Source organism: Coffea arabica, chromosome 5c (assembly GCF_036785885.1).
Source record: "Coffea arabica cultivar ET-39 chromosome 5c, Coffea Arabica ET-39 HiFi, whole genome shotgun sequence".
Classification (NCBI taxonomy): Eukaryota; Viridiplantae; Streptophyta; class Magnoliopsida; order Gentianales; family Rubiaceae; genus Coffea; species Coffea arabica.
Genome location: NC_092319.1, coordinates 41,178,850 through 41,200,722, shown reverse-complemented (window position 1 = coordinate 41,200,722; position 21,873 = coordinate 41,178,850). Strand labels below are relative to the sequence as shown.

The 21,873-nt window shown below is 35.2% G+C and overlaps 2 protein-coding genes and 1 non-coding gene across 3 annotated transcripts; all 3 read left to right on the top strand.

The window, feature by feature from the left end:
• The first annotated feature begins 268 nt into the window (after positions 1–268).
• LOC140007353 (UDP-glycosyltransferase 71A16-like) lies at positions 269–4,246 on the top strand. Its single transcript, XM_072050093.1, has 3 exons — positions 269–315; positions 1,469–1,495; positions 3,805–4,246. The coding sequence occupies exons 1-3, from the start codon at positions 269–271 to the stop codon at positions 4,244–4,246; spliced, it is 516 nt and encodes a 171-aa protein (XP_071906194.1).
• A 1,763-nt stretch (positions 4,247–6,009) lies between these two features.
• LOC113689030 (anthocyanidin 3-O-glucosyltransferase 2-like) lies at positions 6,010–7,972 on the top strand. Its single transcript, XM_027206862.2, has one exon. The coding sequence runs from the start codon at positions 6,023–6,025 to the stop codon at positions 7,634–7,636; it is 1,614 nt and encodes a 537-aa protein (XP_027062663.2). The 5' UTR covers positions 6,010–6,022; the 3' UTR covers positions 7,637–7,972.
• A 7,754-nt stretch (positions 7,973–15,726) lies between these two features.
• On the top strand, positions 15,727–15,833 carry LOC113691140 (small nucleolar RNA R71). The gene has a single exon (XR_003448554.1). It is a non-coding gene; the product is annotated as a small nucleolar RNA R71 (small nucleolar RNA).
• Positions 15,834–21,873: the final 6,040 nt, after the last annotated feature.

Sequence of the window (21,873 nt, the reverse complement as noted above, 5' to 3'; positions counted from 1 at the left end):
ATTGATGAAGTATCTATATATAATTTGTCTAAAGCAATTGCTTTTTTAACTTTCTTCTTGTTGTTGTTTTTCTTGTTAATTTCACATCTTAATTTTATAGAGGGGCAACAGAGCACCGCAGATAACAATGGCCCAAAAGTCTGGTTTTCTACTAGAAGAAAAAATACTCCTTTTTTTGTTGCCTGTCGGATGCTGCTTAATAGAATCATATACTAATCCTCCCTTTTTTTCGCCTCTCTTCAGAGCTGGTTTTGCGCGATTTGCAAGGATGGTCTCTGGCCGTTTATCACAAACAGGAAAATCTGCAACTCAACGGTATGACGATTTTTTTTTTTAATTTCTTGTTGCATTAATTCTGTTCCCCCAATTTCAGAATCTGAATGTTGAAAAAAAAACCCGATTAATTCTGAGCAGTTTGCTTCTTTACTACTTTCACGTTGTTTATTTTTCCATGATTTATTGTGCTTCAGGCGGTCTTCATGCCGAACGTCTTCATGCAATTCTTGTGATTGCAAATAACGTATTGGTAATTCTCTAATATGGTGCTTCAGGGCTTTGATTTCCATCTGAAATAGATTTTGCGTGCAATATTGAAGATTCTGTCTTCTATTTTGATTTGCTGACAGATGATTTATGTAATGCTGAATGGTTCTATGTGATCTTAAGTGCTGGCACATTGTTGTAAGTATTACTGCCAATTTTCTGTACGGCGCTGCTTGTGGTTAATAATATCCTTGCGCAAATAGGCTAAGAATCTAGGATTAATGTCACTCCAATTTTTGAATTTATTTGTTCATGTTAGTTTTTAAGCTTATCTTGATAGGTCCAATTTAGAAGAGTAGCCATGTGAGTAAGGTGGAGTCCTTAAGAGATCCCCAGTGAGGATTTTTCGTACATTGGTTCTTCTAATGATTTTGACATCAGTTTTTGTTCTAGTAATTTGCATATAGTGTGTTGGTCTAATAATTTGATTTTTTTTTCTGCAATTTCCCATTCTCCCATCTTTAGTTTGTAAATTGTGCTCATAATGCACTTTCTTAATTCCCACAGTTTAAATTGCGTTAAATAATAAATTGAAAGTAAAATTTCCTTTGGGACGCTGGATGGCCTAATCATAAATTGCTGTTTTTCACCAATGTGTTTAGATAGGAGATTATTTGAAATATTATTTACAATACTTACTGTAAAACTTTTTACAATGTGGTGTATATAAGATAAACAAGTGATTGAAAAAAATAAAATTGTGTGTCAAAAAATTATATTCGTGATATAAGTAAATATTTTTTGATAAATAATTTCTATCCAAACACTGCCGTTACATATTAAATTACTCGTTCGTACGTATAAAATGTATCTTGCTTTTGACTTTTCTGAGTCTGCATAAGTGTGTGTGTGTGTGTATATATGTATATATATATATATATTCGAATGTATGAACTAATATATGTGTTCCTTTTCGTGGCTTCAGGTTGGAATTTGCAGCTGACAAGTTAAGGTATGTCGCATTGTTGTCTAATGAGATAGGTTCATGTCACTAAGATGTTAAGAATATTGCCTAATCTTTATCCATGGCCTTTTTTTTTTTGTGTGTGTGGATGAACATGGTACGTCTCTTCAATCATCAACACCCCCCCTCCCCCCAAAAAAAAACACACAAAACACAAACCCAAAAAACAAAAACCAATTTTTATTTTGTCTTTTGGGAGTTGCTTTCGTCTTTTGCCATCGTTCTTGCAATAAAAAGTGTGATGAGGCTGTCAGGTGTTAATAAAGCTTATGTTGTGCTAGTGCTTAACTCTAGCTATTTGTATATGAAAAATGTTAAAGGGCAATATATAAGTGTTTTACATAATTACATGCTAGTCTTTTAGTAGTTAATACTCGTTCTAGGTAGGTGTTGGGGCTTTGCCGAGCTTACATAAATAGAAACCAAGAGAGAAACATCAATTATTTTCTTATTAATAGCCACATGATTTTTTTTACATTCTTGATTTTTGTGTTCCATACTAAGTTTAGCTCCTGTAAGTCGATCTGTACTGTACATTGGGCAATCAAGATTGATGCTTTAGAGAACTCGTTGAAAACAAGAAAAATCTTCCGTTGGATGTAAGTAAGACAACCTCAATTTTTTAGTTGGATCTGAAAACAAGAAAAAACTTTCGTTGGATGCTAATTTGTTACGTTCTCATAATTTAAAAATAATTCCCTTTTTCTTAAACAAAAGATTTATGAAACTGAAATTGACAATCTACATTTTTAATAGTACATGTGCTCTTTTGGCAAGTTGACATTCTTTGTTTTTTTTTTTTAAATAATTTTTTTTTTTAAAAACATCTACTTCATAATATCTACTGTTATTTCGTGGTGGAATCAGGAAACGTCCGAAAGGGAACGGGGACACCAGAGAGGTGACTCCAATCTCCTAGCTGCTGCTGAATACATTTTCGGTTTATTGATGAAGCCAGCTTAATTATGATCTCCACCTGTGCAAATCGATAAATGTGTTTGGATTTTGAAGGAGAAAGAGCAATAGATACTTGTTGTTTAAGCAACATGCTTCCTAGTTTGTTATGTTATATAACTCCAAAGCTTCTACTTAAATTCTAGAGCACATTTCATACCTCAATTAGCTATACCATTGTATTAGATATATGAGTTGCATTATTAATTGCTACAAATCTGAATTGCAAACTTAAAAATCAGTAGTATCATTATTATTATTATTTTTTTTACATATTCGATTGGATCTTACAATCCTATCAACCGATTGTATAAACTGCAGCTCAAAAGAATTTTGGATGGGATCTCGGTTTCGAAAACCTTGTTTCAAAGCTACTATTCATGAATGTCTAATTTGGAAATGACCAATCCTAAATTATGAGTGTGCTCAAAGTTTCGAATTTTGGATGGGATCTCGGTTTCGAAAACCTTGTTTCAAAGCTACTATTCATGAATGTCTAATTTGGAAATGACCAATCCTAAATTATGAGTGTGCTCAAAGTTTAAAAGAACTGTGCTAGTTAGTCCAAAGGTTGAGTGAAACTATGTGAGAATTGACGGGGGTGAGGGTTTGATAAATGGGTTTCAACTACTACAAAAAAAAAGATTTCTAGTGACAACAATATTTGTCAGGAAAAGATATGTATTTTGTCAGGAAAAGTTTTCATGACACCAATGTCGTCAGAGAATGCAAGTAGCCAATAATACACCAGGAAATACAAATCATAACATAAGTTGTTCCACAATAGTAAGTAAATGCACATAAATACATTTGTTTTGAAGAGCAGGCAATTTAGTTGGGTCAGTCCCAATTTGTTGGAAGCTGGATTTGAGAGCACGTGCCCTAGTTTTTCCTGCTACAACTGCCAGTAGGTCCAGCTCATGGTGAACACTGCTTAACCAACGATGTTCCAAGTAACGTCCTCCCAATTTTTACAACTAGAAAGGAAATTTGGCGTTGCTGGTTCTTGAAGGCTACTCGTGAGTATGGAAGGGCCAAGGGCATCATAGTCAACACATTTGCTGATCTTGAGCCTCATGCTATTAATTCTTTTCTAATGGAATATTCTCATGGTACGTCAAGATTGCCATCAATTTTCCGTATTGGTCCAGTTCTAAATACGTCCCAAATCCAAACTCAATCCACTAATGACCATTCAGAAAAGATGGAATGGCTGGATATCCAGCCGGAAAAATCAGTTGTTTTCCTCTGTTTTGGTAGCATGGGAAGTTTTAAGCTGGATCAAGTGAAATAAAAAGCAGTAGGCCTTGAAAAAGTGGCTACCGATTTCTTTGGGTTCTTAGGCAACTCCCCGCTAAAAATGGAGAATTTGCAGGGGAATTTGAAAATCATGGACTTGCTTTGCCCGAAGGATTCTTGGATCGAACAGCATTGATTGGAAAAGTTGTGGGCTGGATTCCACAAATGGCCATTTTGTCACACCCTGCCGTGGGTGGATTTGTGTCACATTACGGCTGGAATTCAATATTGGAGAGTACTTGGTGCGGTGTGCCAATTGCTGCATGGCCAGTGTTTGGAGAGCAACAATTCAACGCATTCCAATTGGTGAAAGAGTTAGGAATGGCTGTGGAAATTAGTTCGGATTTCAGCGGAGCTAATGAGCATCAACCTTTGGCGAAGGCAGAACAAATAGAGAAAGGAATAAGGGAAGTCATGGATGGTGAGAATGATGTCAGGAAAGAGGTCAAAGAGTTTACTGAGAAATGTAGGCAAGCTATGAAGTAAGGCTATTCATCTCGTGTGGCCTTTGAGAATTTGATGTTGACTCTGTGCAATAGCCTCCATCAAGCTTCCCAAGTATTGGGGAGGTTTGGTAAAAACTAAAAATTGAAGTTTTAATTACTGTAATCACAAAATCATATCCATTCAGTTTGATAATCAATACATTTGAGTTGAACTAAAGTACCCTACTACATGCATGCTGTATTCAGAAATGAGAGAATTCTATTGTCAAGTAAGTTTAATAGAAAAAAATACTTCATTTATTAGTTTTAAACATTTGCTGGATTATCAAACACATTTTTTCTGGTAAATGTTATTCCAGTTTTTCGCTTTGGTCAAGTGAACTAAGAAAAGATCCTATGGAGAATATGAGAGTGAAATTGTGGAACTATGTGCTTGTAAATTATTTGATGTAACAATTGTTAGTTCAATTTCTCTGTAGCCATATCTTGTTTTCAACAGGAGTAGAGTTGGGTTAGATATTAAGATAAAAAAAATTATAAGTAGGAGGTTCTGGGTTTAAAACCTTCAACTTACAGATAAAAAAAGAAAAAAAAATCTTGTTTCAGCGCAATGTTTGCCAAGGGAACAATAAACAGTGGGAAACATTGTTCCAACATACAACATTTTGTTTCCTTTGGCAAACAAAGTTCTAATAAGTTTTCAATGTGACAAGAACTCTTTTAACAAATAAAATAAGTATCAACAATGACCCAAAACCTAGGCTAGCTAGGAGAAACATTAGCCATGTGATTATAAGATTCTTGGTTCAACTCTAAACCTCTCTCCTTTCTCTACTCTTTATTATAAGATTTGGAATCTCTCTTGAATCGAAACAAAATAATACTAATACTAATATTGGGACATTTACATATACATCGTAATTTTAAACTAATACTATGTGGGTATTACCAAACTACAATGGGATTATATGGTCAAATGCAAAGCCACAAGCTGAGTTAAGTGGATTTTCCATACGTTAGCATATGCCATATTTCATATTTCAAATGCATTTTGGGAGGGCATCCGGGTCGAATTGGAAACAGTTTAACTAGATATCATTAAATTGGATCTGCTTTCTATTCAATTTCTACTTTACGTAAAACAACACAGGGTCAAGCAAATACTATTGAACCATAGGAGAATTATGCGATAAAATGTGACAAGGAGGTAAATAGTAATTTACCCTTAAAACTTTTGAGAACAAATGTTGTAGTGAGGATACGTTGTTGTTATCTCTGTCGAAAGGAGCATCAAGACTTGATTCAGGCTATCAATTTTGCATGTAAAGATCTTTAATATGGCGACCTTGTTGCAATTCATTGTGCAAACATTAGAGTTTAGAGGAAACAAACCAATTCTCGATTAAAACAACTAGCTACTTTTGGTTAGAGGATTGAACAATTAATCATTGATAAAGGTACTTATAACTTAAATTGCTTCTCGAATGTTCATAAGACCACAAAATTCTATACGTATATATTTCTATCAATTGTTTAACAGGTTTGTGTTAAATGACAAAGAATTACACTGTACATTTATATCATTTAGACTTCATTTAACAGAATGATTACAGAATAAATACCAGCCTAGCACGATTTATCTAACCAATTGGTCAGGCGCTAGTCAAGTCATTTTAGGCTTACCCTTGTCACGGGCTTCTGGTAATCATTTTTGGTTTTGTTGAAGAAGCATTGAAGTCAAATCAATGAAGTTACGTTTGGTCGTCTGGATCCCTAAGTCCCAGCGAATCACCTTATTCCAAACAAATACAAGCACATGCTTCTGCAAATATATGGGACCGCCGTAGATATGCAAAATCTCTCAAGCATAGATCCCAATTTTGACAAGCAACTTCTATGCAAAATCTCTGAACTTATTAACCTCAAAGGGCATCCTTCTTGCGCTAGAACTACAATTCCATCCCCTCTTAACCTTCTTCTCCTGTATCAAATGGAGAAGTTTAAGCTCCTGATGATGGTTTCACCTCTAATGGGGCACTTGGCACAGGCCCTTGAGCTGGCCAAGCTGATGCTTGCAAGAAACAATCAATTATCAATCACAGCCCTGATCATGGAGCTGCCAATTGATCCCCATGGCACAGCCAGAATTCAGTCCCTCGTCGCTGCCACAAATGTTGAAGGCCTCCACTTCCACCACCTTCCAACACCAGAAGACACCTCTGATTGGAATATCACACATAGAGGGCTCTTCACTTTCAAGCTCCTAGAATATCAGAAACCTCATGTGAGAGAAATAGCCTCGAAAACTCAAAAATTTTCTGGGTTTTTGATTGACTTCATTAACACGACCATGATTGACGTTGCAGACGAGCTTGGAGTTCCTACCTACTTATTCTTCACCTCTGGTGCGGCTTTTCTTGGTCTGATGCTTCATTTCCAAACCCTTGAAGACGAGCAAAACCGGGGCATATCTGATCTGGTTAAAGGGGTAAGCCATTTAATTCTCCCTAGTTTTGCAAAACCAGTTCCAATCGGCGTCCTCCCAGCTATAGCAACCCACAAGGAATATTGGTCGACCTTCGTTTTGAAATGGACCCGTGACTACAGAAGGACTAAACGAATCATAGTAAACACTTTCAGTGATCTTGAATCCAATGCTATTAGTTCTTTTTCATTAGATTCTTATTATGGTAAATCAAGCTTGCCACCAATCTTTCCTGTCGGGCCTATTCTAAATAGGTCCCAAATCCACACTCAATCTAGTGAAGATTGTTCAGCAATGATGAAATGGCTGGATTGTCAGCCTAAAAACTCGGTAGTTTTTCTCTGTTTTGGCAGCTTGGCAAGTTTCCATCCGGACCAAGTTCAAGAAATAGCTTATGGCATTGAGAGAAGTGGTCATCGGTTCCTATGGGTTCTCAGGCAGCCCCCTGCAAAGGAAGGAGGATTTCCTAGGGATTATGAGGATCTTGAACTTGTGCTGCCCGAAGGGTTCTTGGATCGAACGGCTTCGATCGGAAAAGTCGTGGGTTGGGTTCCACAATTGGACGTGCTGTCACATTCAGCTGTTGGGGGATTTGTGTCACACTGCGGTTGGAATTCAACGTTGGAGAGCATCTTTTGTGGGGTGCCTATTGCGACCTGGCCTGTACAAGCTGAGCAACAGCTGAATGCGTTCCAATTGGTGAAAGAGTTGGGAATTGCTGTAGAAATTAGTTTGGACTACAATCAACAAAGGGAAAATCAGGCTCTGGTGAGAGCCAAGCAAGTAGAGAAAGGCATAAGGGAAATCATGGATGTTGAGAATGAAGTAAGGATAAGGGTTAAAGAATTCAGCGAGAAAAGCAGACTAGCTACAAAGGAAGGTGGATCATCTTATTTCGCTTTGGGGAATCTTATTCAAGACATTTGTTCAAGGTCTTCAGCTTAATTGGTGCTATGAAAACTGTTGTTAATGGAGATTACTATATGAACAAGGTTCAATTTATCTAAATATAAGACAAGTGCAAATGTGTAATCATTGATACATTCTGCTCCACAGTCTTTCGAATGTGTTGCAGTTGAATGAAACAGTTGAAAAAAAAAAAAAAAAAAACTTTATCTGTTAGGTGAATCTCAAAAAACCTTGAGGTTTTGAGAACAAGGCACTGTCCTACTCTTGTTAAGCTAATCTTGTTAAGAATCATTGATACATTCTGCCCCCACAGACTTTTGAATATGTTGCAGTTGAATAAAACAGTGAAAAAACAGCCTTTATCTTGTTAAACTGATCTCGCTAAATAATCAACATTTCTTTCCAATTTCTGACCATTACTAAGAATTCAATAAAATGAGATTTGTAGGCTGCAAATATCTTGCAGTAGAGTGGCTAGAGAGCTATTGAGAGTGTCTTGATTTAATCTTTTCAACCCACACTTCACTCAGATAGCCCCAAATCTCCCTCCAGCCAGCTTCCTTTGTCTTCTCCAATGGCATAGCTATTTGCATGGCTTCTTCTGAGCTTGATCACTCTAACAACTTCAAAATACAGCAGATTACGAAAACTTTTTTTAAAATAAAAAAAAAAAAGACATAAGTGATATAATGCATTTGAAAACCTGAGCATTAGTAGTACTACTTGATTTGGCATTGGATCGACTTGGAAAAATATTTGTAAAGAAGTTCAAAAGGTGGCTGCCAAGATAGCCAAGATAGAAAAAATGACGTTCACAGGTGTAAATTGTAAAACATCGATATTGACGATTCTTTCATCATAATTTTGCGGGACTTGGTTAGCTTTTCGCAGAATTTCGAGAAAATTATTCTACTAGTTCAGATGTCACGAGAAATACAATAATTTATGCCAGTGTACCTTAAACATTATAAGAAGTATAACAACAAAATTTAAAACATTAGCCGTGTTGTCGCACCCCGGCTGTGGGCGGTTTTGTGTCGCATTGTGGTTGGAATTCAACGTTGGAGAGTGTATGGTGTGGCGTGCCAATGGCTACATGGCCGTTGCAAGCGGCACGCGGAGCAACAGCTGAATGCTTTTCAGGTGGTGAAAGAGTTGGGAACTGCAGTGGAAATTTGCTTAGATTATTTTGAAGAAAAGAAGAATCAAGAGATACTAAGAGCTGAGCAAGTAGAGAAAGGGATAAGGGAACTCATGGATGGTGAAAGTGAAGTGAGGAAAAGGGTTGAAGAGTTATCAGTGAGAAACGTAGGTTAGCGTTGCAGGAAGGTGGATCTTCTTATTTGTCATTGGAGAATATCATCAAAAGCATTGGGTGCCATTATTACTCTCTTAGGTCTTCTTCATTTTTTTTTTGGTCAAATGACAACCTATGCCTACTCCTATATACACTCCTTTTTTTGTGTCAAATAATGTGATATATACCCAAATTTGTTAAATTTAGTATTTAACAATTCAATAACTTAATAATTGAAGTACCAGATACACATGCAGTTCCTTATATTCAATGATTCTCATGCTTCTCATACTAACACAATTTCCACTTTGCAACACTGAGATATACAGTTGCTTATATACGCAATGGGCTGTTGTTCTTGCCTATTCAGAAATGAGCCCAACGGCATCAAGATGATTGAGGGTAATCAAATTGAAGATCAAGTAACCAGCGGTAACTACTATTACTGCTTAATTTTGCCATTAATTCCATTTTTTTTTTATATTTTGTTCTTTGAACGATCGACCTCAAACCTAAATCTTTATTACATCAATGTTCTTACAAAGTACTGTTATAGGTAAATTTACTGTGTCTAAGCTTAAAACTGCCACCGGCTCTCAGTTGAAAATGTGATTGGTATGGGAGGCTGCGGAGTGGTTTACAAAGGAACCCTCGAATCTGGCCAAGTAAGATTTGGCATATTTCTTCATGAATTAATTGATGCAAATTGACTTTCACATCAATTTTTCTTGTCCCACGTTCAACTAATTTACTAGTAGTAAAAAAATTCTTCGTGTCACTTACTTAACTTACGAAGATTTCAAGAATCAAATGATCAATGAAATAAAGTATGAAACATGTAACTTCAGGGCATTTTGTTTGATGCATTACTCATAGTAGGGAAAGAGCACGTTTGCTCTATGCTTCTTGTTTGTTTTGATGAGTCAACCAATCAGCAAATAAGTAGAACTATTTGTTCTATCCTGTTACTACTTACTACTAGTTCTATTTCTAGTAAAAATCAGTACTCCTAGTATTTGAATAAATTTGAATTGATATTAGTACTTAAAATTTGTTTCCACTGAATTGAATGGATTGATTGATCTCCATCAGATTGCTGCAATTAAATTCCTGTTTCACCAAGACGGATCGATACAAAGAGAACAAGAATTCAAGAACGAGGTAGAGATTTTACAAATATTAAGGCATCCGAATTTGGTAAAATTATATGGATGAGAAGTTCTTGGTGTATGAATTCGTGCCTAGGGGAAGTCTGGCCGATCATCTTGAAGGAATTGGTAAAAAACAGCCCCTGGATTGGAAAACAAGGGTCAACATTGCTTTAGGAGTTGCCAAAGGCCTCCACAATCTCTATTGCAGCGCCTGCCCACCCGTCATCCATCGCGACATCAAATCTTCAAACATCTTGTTGGACAACCAGTTACAAGCTAAGCTTGGAGACTTCGGACTTGCCAGATGCGGGCCTCCTAAAGTCCTGGATAAATCCCACGTTACCACAAGAGAGTCTTGGGATCCCAAGACTACTGTGCACCAGAATATCTGAATTCGGGAAGCTTACGTTCAAGTGTGATATATATAGTTTTGGTGTTGTCCTGTTGGAGCTAATTGCTAGTCGAGTTGATTTGAATACGGATAGGCAGACTACTTCGGATTGCCTCGCCTCGTTCATTCCGCAACGGATCTTCTGTCCTACACTCTGTGCCACTCACTGTCCTACTTTTTATTATATTGTTATTTCTCCTTCATAAACATCATGTTTTAGTTCTTTTTATTTTCTTAAAATTCAATAACTATTAATTGACAGGTTGTCGAGCCTATGCAATAATAAATATCTGCTCAAACAAAATGTAATTTCTGTAAATAGTGATAAGTAGAGTCGAATCCACAGGGATTGGGAATATTTGTCTCTTTTGAAATTCAAACTAACAATGGAGTTTGTTATAGCAATGGTAATAATTAAACTGTTCGAATAAAAGTAAATAGCCAACTAAAAATTAAAGAATAAATTATTAAAATCAAATTAATAATAACTAAGCTCTAGTCAAGAAATAATTTCGACAATGGTTCACCTAATTGATCCTCGATGCAAAGGTAGTTCCAATTATTAACTAATAAATAGGTTATAACTGTCAAACAAGCGATGACAGTAAACTCCTCCTTACCGTATCGATGACTAAGATACGTCCGTTAATCACTACTCTAATCGAAAAATAATCTTAGGTACGCTCGTAAGATTTACTTCTCCAATTGCCTTATGTATTAGAGGAGTCCTATTCTAATCAAATAACACACTACCAGGGTTATTTGAGATTAGCTTCCGTATTCACCTGATACAAATTCAATCATGTCAGCTGTCACTATTTTAGAGCAATTAAATAATTACGGATTTAACGCTCCAATTGACATTAGATTGCTAAATTAATTCCACGTCCGGACCCAAGATATTCAATTAACAAAACAACCATAAATACTACCAACAGGGAATATGCAAATACCAGTAAATAAGAAAAATAAATAAAATTAATTCGATCTCACAATTTTTAGATGAATCAGAGCCTCCGTTGTCCTTTGACTAGAAAAAGAGATTTAGTTCATCTCCGTTGAGGAAAACCCACACACAATTGCAGAATTAATTGTTGCATACATCGTCTCTCAATTGAAATGCTCAACCTGAGGGAACAATTGAAATAACAATCAAATAAGACGAAAAATTCAAAAGCTAAAAAGTCATAAAAAGTGGTATGCTATTCTCCTATCTAATTCCTCTATATCTCCTTTGTCTACTCCTATTTGGCTACCAAGAAAGCATAGGAAAAGAGTCCTAGTCCTTGTTGACTTCCTTTTCCTTTGGAAACTACCAAAACAAAGAAAAATGAAGTGTCCTAATTTTTCTCCCAGTCTGCCGCATATTTTCTACTAGATAAGGAAACATAATCGAATTAGTCTCCATCTTGTTGACTGTTACTCAAACTCTTCTGCTAACTACCGTCAAATTGACACCTTTTTATGGTATTTTATTCCACTTTCTGCAATAAATACAAATTCTCAAAAGTGAGTAGAATTCGCCAATTAATGTATATTTGGTAAGATAATATGAGAAAATTAATTATAAAATAAATGACAAAATTATAACCTATCAATTTCCCCCATACTTAAATCATATTTGTACTCAAGTATGCGAACAACAAACAAACACCAATTTTTGACAATGGTTATTACTCCATCTACCTTATTGGCAAGATACCAAGAAAAATACATATCAAGTATCAATGGTCAAAATCTAAGAAATATCATCTCAGTTAACTTCTAAGCTGCAGACTCTTCCAATTTATGACTAACTATTCGAAGAGAAAGGAATGGTTGATCAATATTTATCAGTAAATGGTTCAACTACTAATCAAAATCTCAACATTAAATCTAAAAATCGGTAAGCTGACTTTAGTCACGTAACACACCTTTTTATCACGCTTTCCTTTTTCTTTTTTTCTTTTTTTCTTTTTTTTTTCTATTTTCAATAGTGATAATAATGGATTTAGTCTCTAGCCATTAAGGTCTTTTGACTCGAACTCCAATATTTATTAGATGAAAAAACCCAGTTACTCAACTGCTATCGCTATACGACCACGTACTTATAAAAATTACTACTTTTTGATGCGAGAATAGACATTATTGGTGAAGATCCCCGGTTATTCAGTAGTAATAACTAGCAGAGTACAACAAATTTTTATTCACAGTCAAGCAACGAATATCATATAAAATAGCAGCAACTAGCCTCATTTCTTCAAACATGGAGAACTAAAGTTAATAATTGGACTAGTTCAGATGAAAATGTCAAGCAGTTATTTCCTATGCCTAGAAAAGTTAACCAAAAATTATAAGAATCACAAAATCATCAATATTCACAAATCAACCAAATTAATTTGATACACTTTTATATCTAAAACTCGACAATAGAAGAATTAGAGTTAATCAACCATCATCAATCTTTGATAGTCACAAAGTGTTGATCACTTGACAATAGGAGAATTAGAGTGGCGGGGATGCGTTAGTGGTGTGCATAGGACTTCGCGAGAGAGAGAGAGAGAGAGAGACATGGTGGCATGCAATGAGAGAGGCACGTGAGGGGAGCGGCGAATGGCGGTATGCGATGTGGAAGGCAGCGACAAATGGGCGTGGGTCGATGAAAACAGTGACGACATGGGGAGTTGCGGTAGGGAAGACGACGGCAGACTTGGTGGTGGCAGGTATGGTTAGCGAGAGAAAAAACTTGAGTAAATGAGAAAGTGGCGGCACGAAGAGATAGGCGGTGCTCCGTAGGTTTCGGTCGAGAGAGAACCATGGGAAATAGGGGAGAAGGAAAGGAAAGGAAGAAAGAAAGAAAAAGAAAAAAAAGTTTCTATTTTTTTTAAAATTATATACCTTTCCCTCGAATATGACTTGGGCACGTCAAGGAGGCAAGAAACCTTCTGATGAATGTCCGTTGAGTTCAAAGTTACCACGTGCCTGATTGATGCGGGCGCGTCATAAGGGTGGAAATCCTTCTGATGAAAACTTTGACAATTGCATATTACCACGTGCTCAGGTGACACGGGCACGTCATGAGGGTGGAAACCCTTCTGATGGAGACTTGTTGAATTAAAAGTTACCACGCGCCTTATTGACGTGAGCGCGCCAAGTCGGTCAATCCGCTCCAGGATCAAGGGAAGAGTTCTCCAAGCAACCGACACAGGCGCGTCATGAGGGTGAAAACCCTTTTGATGAAAGTCTTGGGCGTTGCACATTATCACGTGCCCTATTGATGTTGGCGCGTCATGTCAGAGGGACACCTATGAATCATCAAAAACGAAAAATTAAACCAAAAATTTAGATAAACCTTAAGAAAACACATTGAAGCGACCAACTAAAACTAAATAAACAGCTAAAAGAAATTAGGTTGCCGTCCAATAAGCATCTTTCTTTAACGTGTTTGGCTCGACATGAAATATCACTCCTCAATCTAGACGTAATTCAGATTTTCTCGCATTCAGTGACATTCCTTCGGGATCCAAATAGTCATTGAGTGTAACCATCTTCTTTAATTTTCTACTTATTTTCACCTCATAAAGTGCTTTCATCCCATGATACTGGTTCACGACAACTTTAAATTTACCCTTACAATCAAATTCAAAAAATCTTGCACAGAGGGATTAGTAGTATGAATGGCAAACATAGAATGTTCTTGCACAGAGAGATTAGTAGCATGAATGGCAAATACAGAATGAGTTAACAGGATATTTCATTGTATTAAAAATGTTAAAGTACGTTATCTCTCCATCAAATTTCATTGCGAGAGTACCCTTACTAACATCAATCTTAGTCTCGATAGTACTCAAGAAGAGTCTACCTAACAACAAAGGTGAGGGTCGGGAGAATGATTATCATCCATGTCAGGTACATAAAAATCAGTTGGGAATACTAATTCATTAATTTTAACCAACCCATCAGGATAGACATTCGTTCGGTCAGCTAATTGGATTATTATCTCCATTTCTTTTAACGGATCTAGGTTCAAAGAAGCATAAATAGATTTAGTCATTATATTGATTGATACTCCTAAGTCCAACATGGTATTTCTAATCAGAGTATTACTTATCCTACAAGGGATAGTAAACATACCTGGATCCCCGCATTTCGGTGGAAGTTTCATCTGTAGAACAGCTGGCACGTTCTTCCCTACAATAATTCTTTCGTCCCCTTTCAGCCTTCCTCGGTTGACACACAAGTTTTTCAAAAATTTCGCGTACTTTGGCACTTACTTGATTGCATCTAATAGGGGAATGTTGATCTCTACCTTATGGAAGATCTCCAAAATCTCTTTCTCCTTGTCCTATTTCATCGATCTTTCCAATCTACTAGGAAAAAGAGGCGGGTTAGTTTTAACTTTAATGATTGGGTCAGGATGTACCATTGGATTTTTTCTATTTCTGTCCTTTTTCTCAAGTTCTTTCTCGATTTTTTCTTCATTCTTGTCCTTTGAAATCAAGAGTTTGGGTGCCTGAATTTATTTCCTGGTCCTTGAGGTCATTACACTTACGTTCTTTGGGTTCAGTTCAGGTTGAAAGGGCAATTTTTTATGAACTTGAAACTCCAGACAGTTGATTGATATTGTCATCTGATTTATCTAACTCTACATTGCTTACATCTGTCCTTTTTGATTCCTTAGATTCTGTAAATCAGAGTCCGTCTTTTGTTGAAATTGCGCGTTGCTAGCAATTAACTGCTTCATCATCTCTTCTAAAGACGGACTTGAACTTGGAGGAGTGGTGGTCAAGGTTGATATTGATGTTTATACCCTTACGATATATTCGGCACAAAATTCGATTGCCTGTTTCCACCATAGTTGAGATTAGGATAATCTCTTCAGTCCGGATTATACGTGTTTGAATATGGGTCATATGGCTTTTTTGGCGTGGACGCGTGACCAACCATGTTTACTTGTTTCGCATTCTCTATTTGAATCATCGGGCACATATCTGTAGAATGATCCATGATAGTACAAATACCACACACCTTGACTTGTGGAGCAATTTCTACAGTTAATTGCCTGACAAAAGATGTTAACTCAGATAACTGTTGTTTGATAGATGATGATTCTATCTCATTCACTCTACGTATTGGGCCATCCTCCCTTGTATCGAACTACTGCGAATTTTCGGCTATCTCTTCAATTAACTCCCATGCTTCTCGAGGGATTTTGTTCACCAACGCCCCACCACTTGCAGCATCAATAATACTCCTGTCTCTGAAGAGTAGCCCCTCATAGAAATACTGGATGAGCAATTGCTCGCTTATTTGGTGTTGAGGGCATTTGATGCGTAATTTTTTGAATCTCTCCTAATAATCATAGAGCGACTCTCCTAGATGTTATTTGATACCACATACCTCCTTCCTCAGACTTGCAACTTGAGATGCAGAAAAATATTTTTTCAAGAATTTTTTCTTCAATTGATCCCAAGTGGTGATACTACCTGGGAGTAGGTAGTACAGTAAATCTTTTGCTGAGTTTTTAAGAGAGAAAAGGAATGCCCGCATTTTTATCTGTTCTTCCGTAATTTCCTGGGAATTTATACTGTTGCAAACAACATCGACCTCTTACAATTGTTTATAAGACTTCTCACCTGATAAACCATGAAAAGATGGTAAAATATAAATTAGGCTAGATTTTAACTCAAACGGGGTGTTATCATTTAAATTCGAAAAAGTGGTGCATAAGAACTGCTGATTTAAATTAGGTGCAGCCAACTCCCTTAATGTCTGTGCATTAGCCATAGTGACTTCCCCTCAATCCGGTTCATTCGAAGTATCGCCAAGCGAACTTATTGATTCAACTTTTGGATCAGATCTCTGAGATGCAGTACCAGATTGCTTTTCTCTGAGTTGTTTGGTCTTTTTTTTGTTCGGGGCGCGGTCTTCTCTATTTCGGGGTCAAAAATCAATTCGTCTATATGAGAAAACCGAGGCATAAACTAGAAAAATACCAGAAAATTAAAACGAAAATGAACTTAAAAACAAACAAATTAACTAATGCCAGTTCCCGGCAATGACGCAAAAAATTGACAGATTATTGAACCTGTGCAATAATAAATATCTATTCAAATAAAATGTAATTTCTGCAGATAGTGATAAGTAGGGTCAAAACCACAGGGATTTGGCATATTTGTATCTTTTGAAGTTCAAACTAATAATGGGGATTTTTTTTATAGCAATGGTAATAATTAAACTGTTCGAATAAAAGTAAATATCCAACTAAAATTTAAAGAGCAAATTATTAAAATCAAATTAATAATAACTAAGCTCTAGTCAAGAAATAATTTTGGCAATGGTTCACCTAATTGATTCTTGATACAAAGGTTGTTCCAATTTTTAACTAATAAACAGGTTATAACTATCAAACAAGCGATGACAGTTAACTCCTCCTTACTGTGTCGATAACTAAGATACGCTCGTTGATCACTACTTTAATTGAGAAATAATTCTAGATACGCCCGTAAGATTTATTTTTCCAATTGCCTTACGTATTAGAAGAGTCCTATTCTAATCAAATAATACTCTATCAGAGTTATTTTAGATTAGTCTGCATATTTGCCTGACACAAATCCAATCATGTCAGTCGTCACTATTTTAGAGTAATTAAACAATTATGGATTTAACGCTACAATTGACATTAGGTTGCTAAATTAATTCAACGTCCGGGTCCAGAATATTCAATTAACGAAATAACCATAAACACTACCAACAGAAAATATGCAAATACCAGTAAATAAGAAAAATAAATAAAATTAATTCGATCTCACAAATTTTAGATGAATCAGAGCCTCCGTTGTCCCTTGACTAGAAAAAGAGATTTAGTTCATTTCCGTTGAAGAAAATCCACACACAATTGCAGAATTAATTGTTGCATACATCGTCTCTCAATTGAGATGATCAATCCGATGGAACAATTGAAAGAACAATCAAATAAGACGAAAAATTCAAAAACTAAAAAGTCATAAAAAGTGGTTTGCTATTCTCCTATCTAATTCCTCTATATCTCCTTTTGTCTACTCCTATATGGCTACCAAGAAAGCACGGGAAAAGAGTCCTTGTCCTTGTTGACTTCCTTGTCCTTTGGAAACTACCAAAACAAAGAAAAAGGAAGCGTCCTTATTTTTCTCCCAGTCTGTCGCATCTTTTCGAGAGCAGATCCTCTATCCAATATTTTGTGTCTAATTTCCTGTCTAATGTGAAACTACGTAGTTTCACTTATTATATCTACTGATGTAGCAACTAAAAATAGGTGGTTGTTTGGCTGCCTTATACTTCTTTTTCTTTCTTGTTTTTTGGGTTTTTTTTATTTACACAACTTTATATTTGTTTACACAACAAATACAAAAGAATATTTAAAAAAGATGAAAATTGTAACAAAATTGTGTAAACAAAGAAAATCCAAAAAAGATGAAAAAAAAGAAGTATAAGGCAGTCAAACAGCCACCAATTTTAAGTTGCAACATCAGCAGATATAATAAGTAAAGCTACGTAGTTTTACATTGGACAGGAAATTGGACATAAAATATTGGACAGAAGATCTGCTCTCCATATTTTCTACTAAATAAGGAAACATAATCGAATTAGTCTCCATCTTGTTAACTGCTGCTCAAAATCTTCTGCTGACTACCATCAAATTGGCACATTTTTATGGTATTTTGTTCCACTCCCTGCAATAAATACAAATTTCCAAAAGTGAGTAGATTCCACTAATTAATGCACATTTAGTAAGATAATATGAAAGAATTAATTATAAAATAAATGACAAAATTGTAACCTATCAATACACAAAATTTAGCAAACTCAAAAATCAAAATGCATAAAAAATGAGATTTTTTATGAATTTTCTATTGTATTTTTAATTTTATATTATAAATTACTTTTTTGAAACTGTTGTATTTAGTTTTTACTGAATTAATAGTTATTGAATCTTTATGAAACAAAAAAGAACTAAAATATGATGTTTATGAAAGAAAAATAGTAATATAATGAAAAGTGGGACAGTGAGTGGCACAGGGTGTGGAACAGAAGATCCATTGCGCGTTCATTGAATAGGTAGTTGTTAGCTCCTCTCTCTCTCTCTCTCTCTCTCTCTCTCTCCTTTTTTTACTATTACAACAATCTATCCTTTCTCTCTACATGCAAAAAAAATTTGCTATTTATATGACAGTATTGCTAAATAACGTGGGAATATACTTTGAGATATTTATTTTACCCTAAAGTAAGGGTGTGAGATTTATTAGATAGACAATGCAGAGGGAAAAAAAACTAGGTGAACAAGAAGTAGTACTCTCTCTTCTTCTTCTTCTTCTTTTTCCTGGACACGATAGAATCTACTTTAGAACTATACCTACTTTATACTAGGAGAATGGGGAACCTAGAGAGGTCCAAGAAAAATTCGGAGAGAATTGAATCATCACTTACACAAACAGATGCTGACGCACTCGCTAGCGAAATTTCTAAAAACGTCTAGACTTTTAGAATGCATCCTACACCCAAATAGAGTTTTAAAACTCTATTAGTGGCTAGGATTTTTTAGAATGCAGGCCAAGAGATTTGATCTCATGACCTATATCTAAGTAAAGCCTTAAAGTTTTTTTTGTAGCCAATTACTCATAAAGCAGTTGGTTAAACCAGGTGAACAAGAAGTAGTACTCTCACCTCATCTTATCATACACTTCATATTGTAATTGCGTCTTTTGTTATTTTTCTTACCAAATACGCAAGACTTTTGTTATTTAATATTTTTTGAGGACATAATGTATTTGTGTCTTCATATACGTCAAGATTGCCATCAATTTTCCCTATTGGTCCAGTTTTCAATACGTCCCAAATCCAAACTCAATCCACTAATGACCATTCAGAAATGATGGAATGGCTGGATATCCAGCCTGAAAAATCAGTTGTTTTCTTCTGTTTTGGTAGTATGGGAAGTTTTGTGCTGGATCAAGTGAAAGAAAAAGCAGTAGGCCTTGAAAAAGTGGCTACCAATTTCTTTGGGTTCTTAGGCAGCCCCAGCAAAAAATGAAGAATTTGCAGGGGATTTTGAAAATCGTGGACTTGCTTTGCCCAAAGGATTCTTGGATCGAACGGCATTAATTGGAAAAGTTGTGGGCTAGATTCCACAAATAGAGAAAGGAATAAGGAATAAGGAAAGGAATAAATAGAGAAAAGAATAAGGGAAGTCCATGATTTTAGGCTAAACATCATTCTCACTATCCATGACACACACACCCAATCAGGCGCTAGTCCAGTCATTTTAGGCTTACCCTTGTCACGGGCTTCTGGTAATCATTTTTGGGTTTGTTGAAGAAGCATTGAAGTCAAGTCAATGAACTTACGTGATCCAACAGAACTGTCCTCTGGATCGTATGTCCCAGCGAATCACCTTTCTCCAAACAAATACAAACACATGCTTCTGCAAGATATGGGACCGCCGAAGAAATATACTCCGTTTGGATTAGCTATTTTTGAAGTTATTTTTGAAAAATTTTGCTATAGCAGAATTTTTAAATTATATTTTGGAATATTTTCAAAAAATATTTTGGAATATTTAAGAGTAGAAGAGTTTTTTTAATATATTTTGAGATATTTTTTAAAATTTTTAAAAAAGTTAAATTAATTTTTAGATTATCTTTTAGAGTATTTTTTAAAAAATTTTATTGCATTTGAAAAACTAGTTTTTGAAAAACACTCCCAATTACTAGCATAGATCTCTCAATTACATACACACACCCAATTACTAGGTTTCTTGTGGGTTCCCCTTAGATTACTCTTCATGGATTGTTTAGTTGCTAACTTTCGAGTGTTTCTAATCTAATTGGGTGTGTGTGTTTCTGCTTATTGACAGAAAAAATTACTAGCATAGATCCCAATTTTGACAAAGCAACTTCTATGCAAAATCAGGACAGCTGTAGTGAATCGGGTGATTTTTTTTTTTTCGACTCAAGTGCATGTTATATAGCAGCTACCAAGTTGTGTTTTGGCTTTTGACTAAATCTGTACATGAATTGTTGTATAGAATCTTGACAATGGATCTTAATAGAATGTTGTATAGAGAACTTGATCTCAAATTAGTGTGCTATGACTAAATTCTATTAATATCAAGTTCTCTATTTCTTTTATTAACATGCCTATTTTGGCTATTGAGAAACTGTCATATTAAATAGTTTGGTACTGTGGATTTTAAAGTGCTTGAATCACACGGTTGGAATTTTTGTTGAAATGAAGAAAACTGCATGTTTTAATATGAGTTGCTATTTTGTTTAAGGAAAGCACAGATTTTTTGCACTCAATTTTTGCTGAATATTCTGGTCTAGGAAACAAAGGTTTTCGAGCTCATTTTTTGAGCTTAACTTGGATATTTAAATTCAAATCTTATATGAATTTGAGCTCAAGTTGTTTTCAACTATATTGAGTGCAGTTCGAGTCTAAAATTTGGGACTTGGTTGAACTCGAACTTGAACTCAAGTAATGCTCATAACATCCGAGTTTGAGTTCGAGTATGGTATCACTCGACATCGATTCAACTCGACAGCATCTCTGATAGGGGTGAATTTCTTGGAATATCGTTAAAATTGAAATTTGTCCAATAATTGGTGTTATTTGAGGTGGGTTGCTAAATAAGGAGTCGCCGCATCTGCGACGTGAGGCTTCTCATAAAAATTCTTTTAATTCTCATTTATTTTGGAGTCGCTTTAATTTTTTTTTTCAATTTTTGTAAAGATTTATGAGCGGCGAAGGAATAGGACCCATTTTGTCCTATGAGGTTTTATTGTTGTTTATGCATCGCCATTCTTTTTCTTTTTTCTCCTTTTTAATAAAATATAACTTTTAACTGCAACGATTTTTTTCCGTAAAACGAATTATATGTTACTTGGCTCAATTAGTTTAACGTTTTACATGAAATCCTATTTTCCAAACCATCAGAGTATAACCCTGTAACCCTAATTTTAAAATCAAAATTCTTAAATCGTATTACTAAAACTCTATTACTAAAATCCTATTATAAACCAGAATTATAAAAAATTTAATATATATGATATTAGAATAATGTTAATTTTATAAATTTAGATGATAATCAAGAATAATGTAATTTTATAAATTTATAAATTTTAATATCCTAATTGCGGCGACCCTAATATCAGAAATAACTCTCAAAGAATACCAATTTTATGATAGATTTTTATTTTAGCAATATTCTTAGAAATTCACCATTATTGCGATGACCCTAATATCAGAAATAACTCTAAAAAAACACCAATTTTATGATAGATTTTTATTTTAGCAATATTCTTAGAAATTCGCCAGGGAAAAAGGCGAATTTCTAGATTATCATCTAAATTTATAAAATTAACTTTATTTCAATATCATATATTAAATTTTTTGATAATTCTGGTTTATAATAAGATTT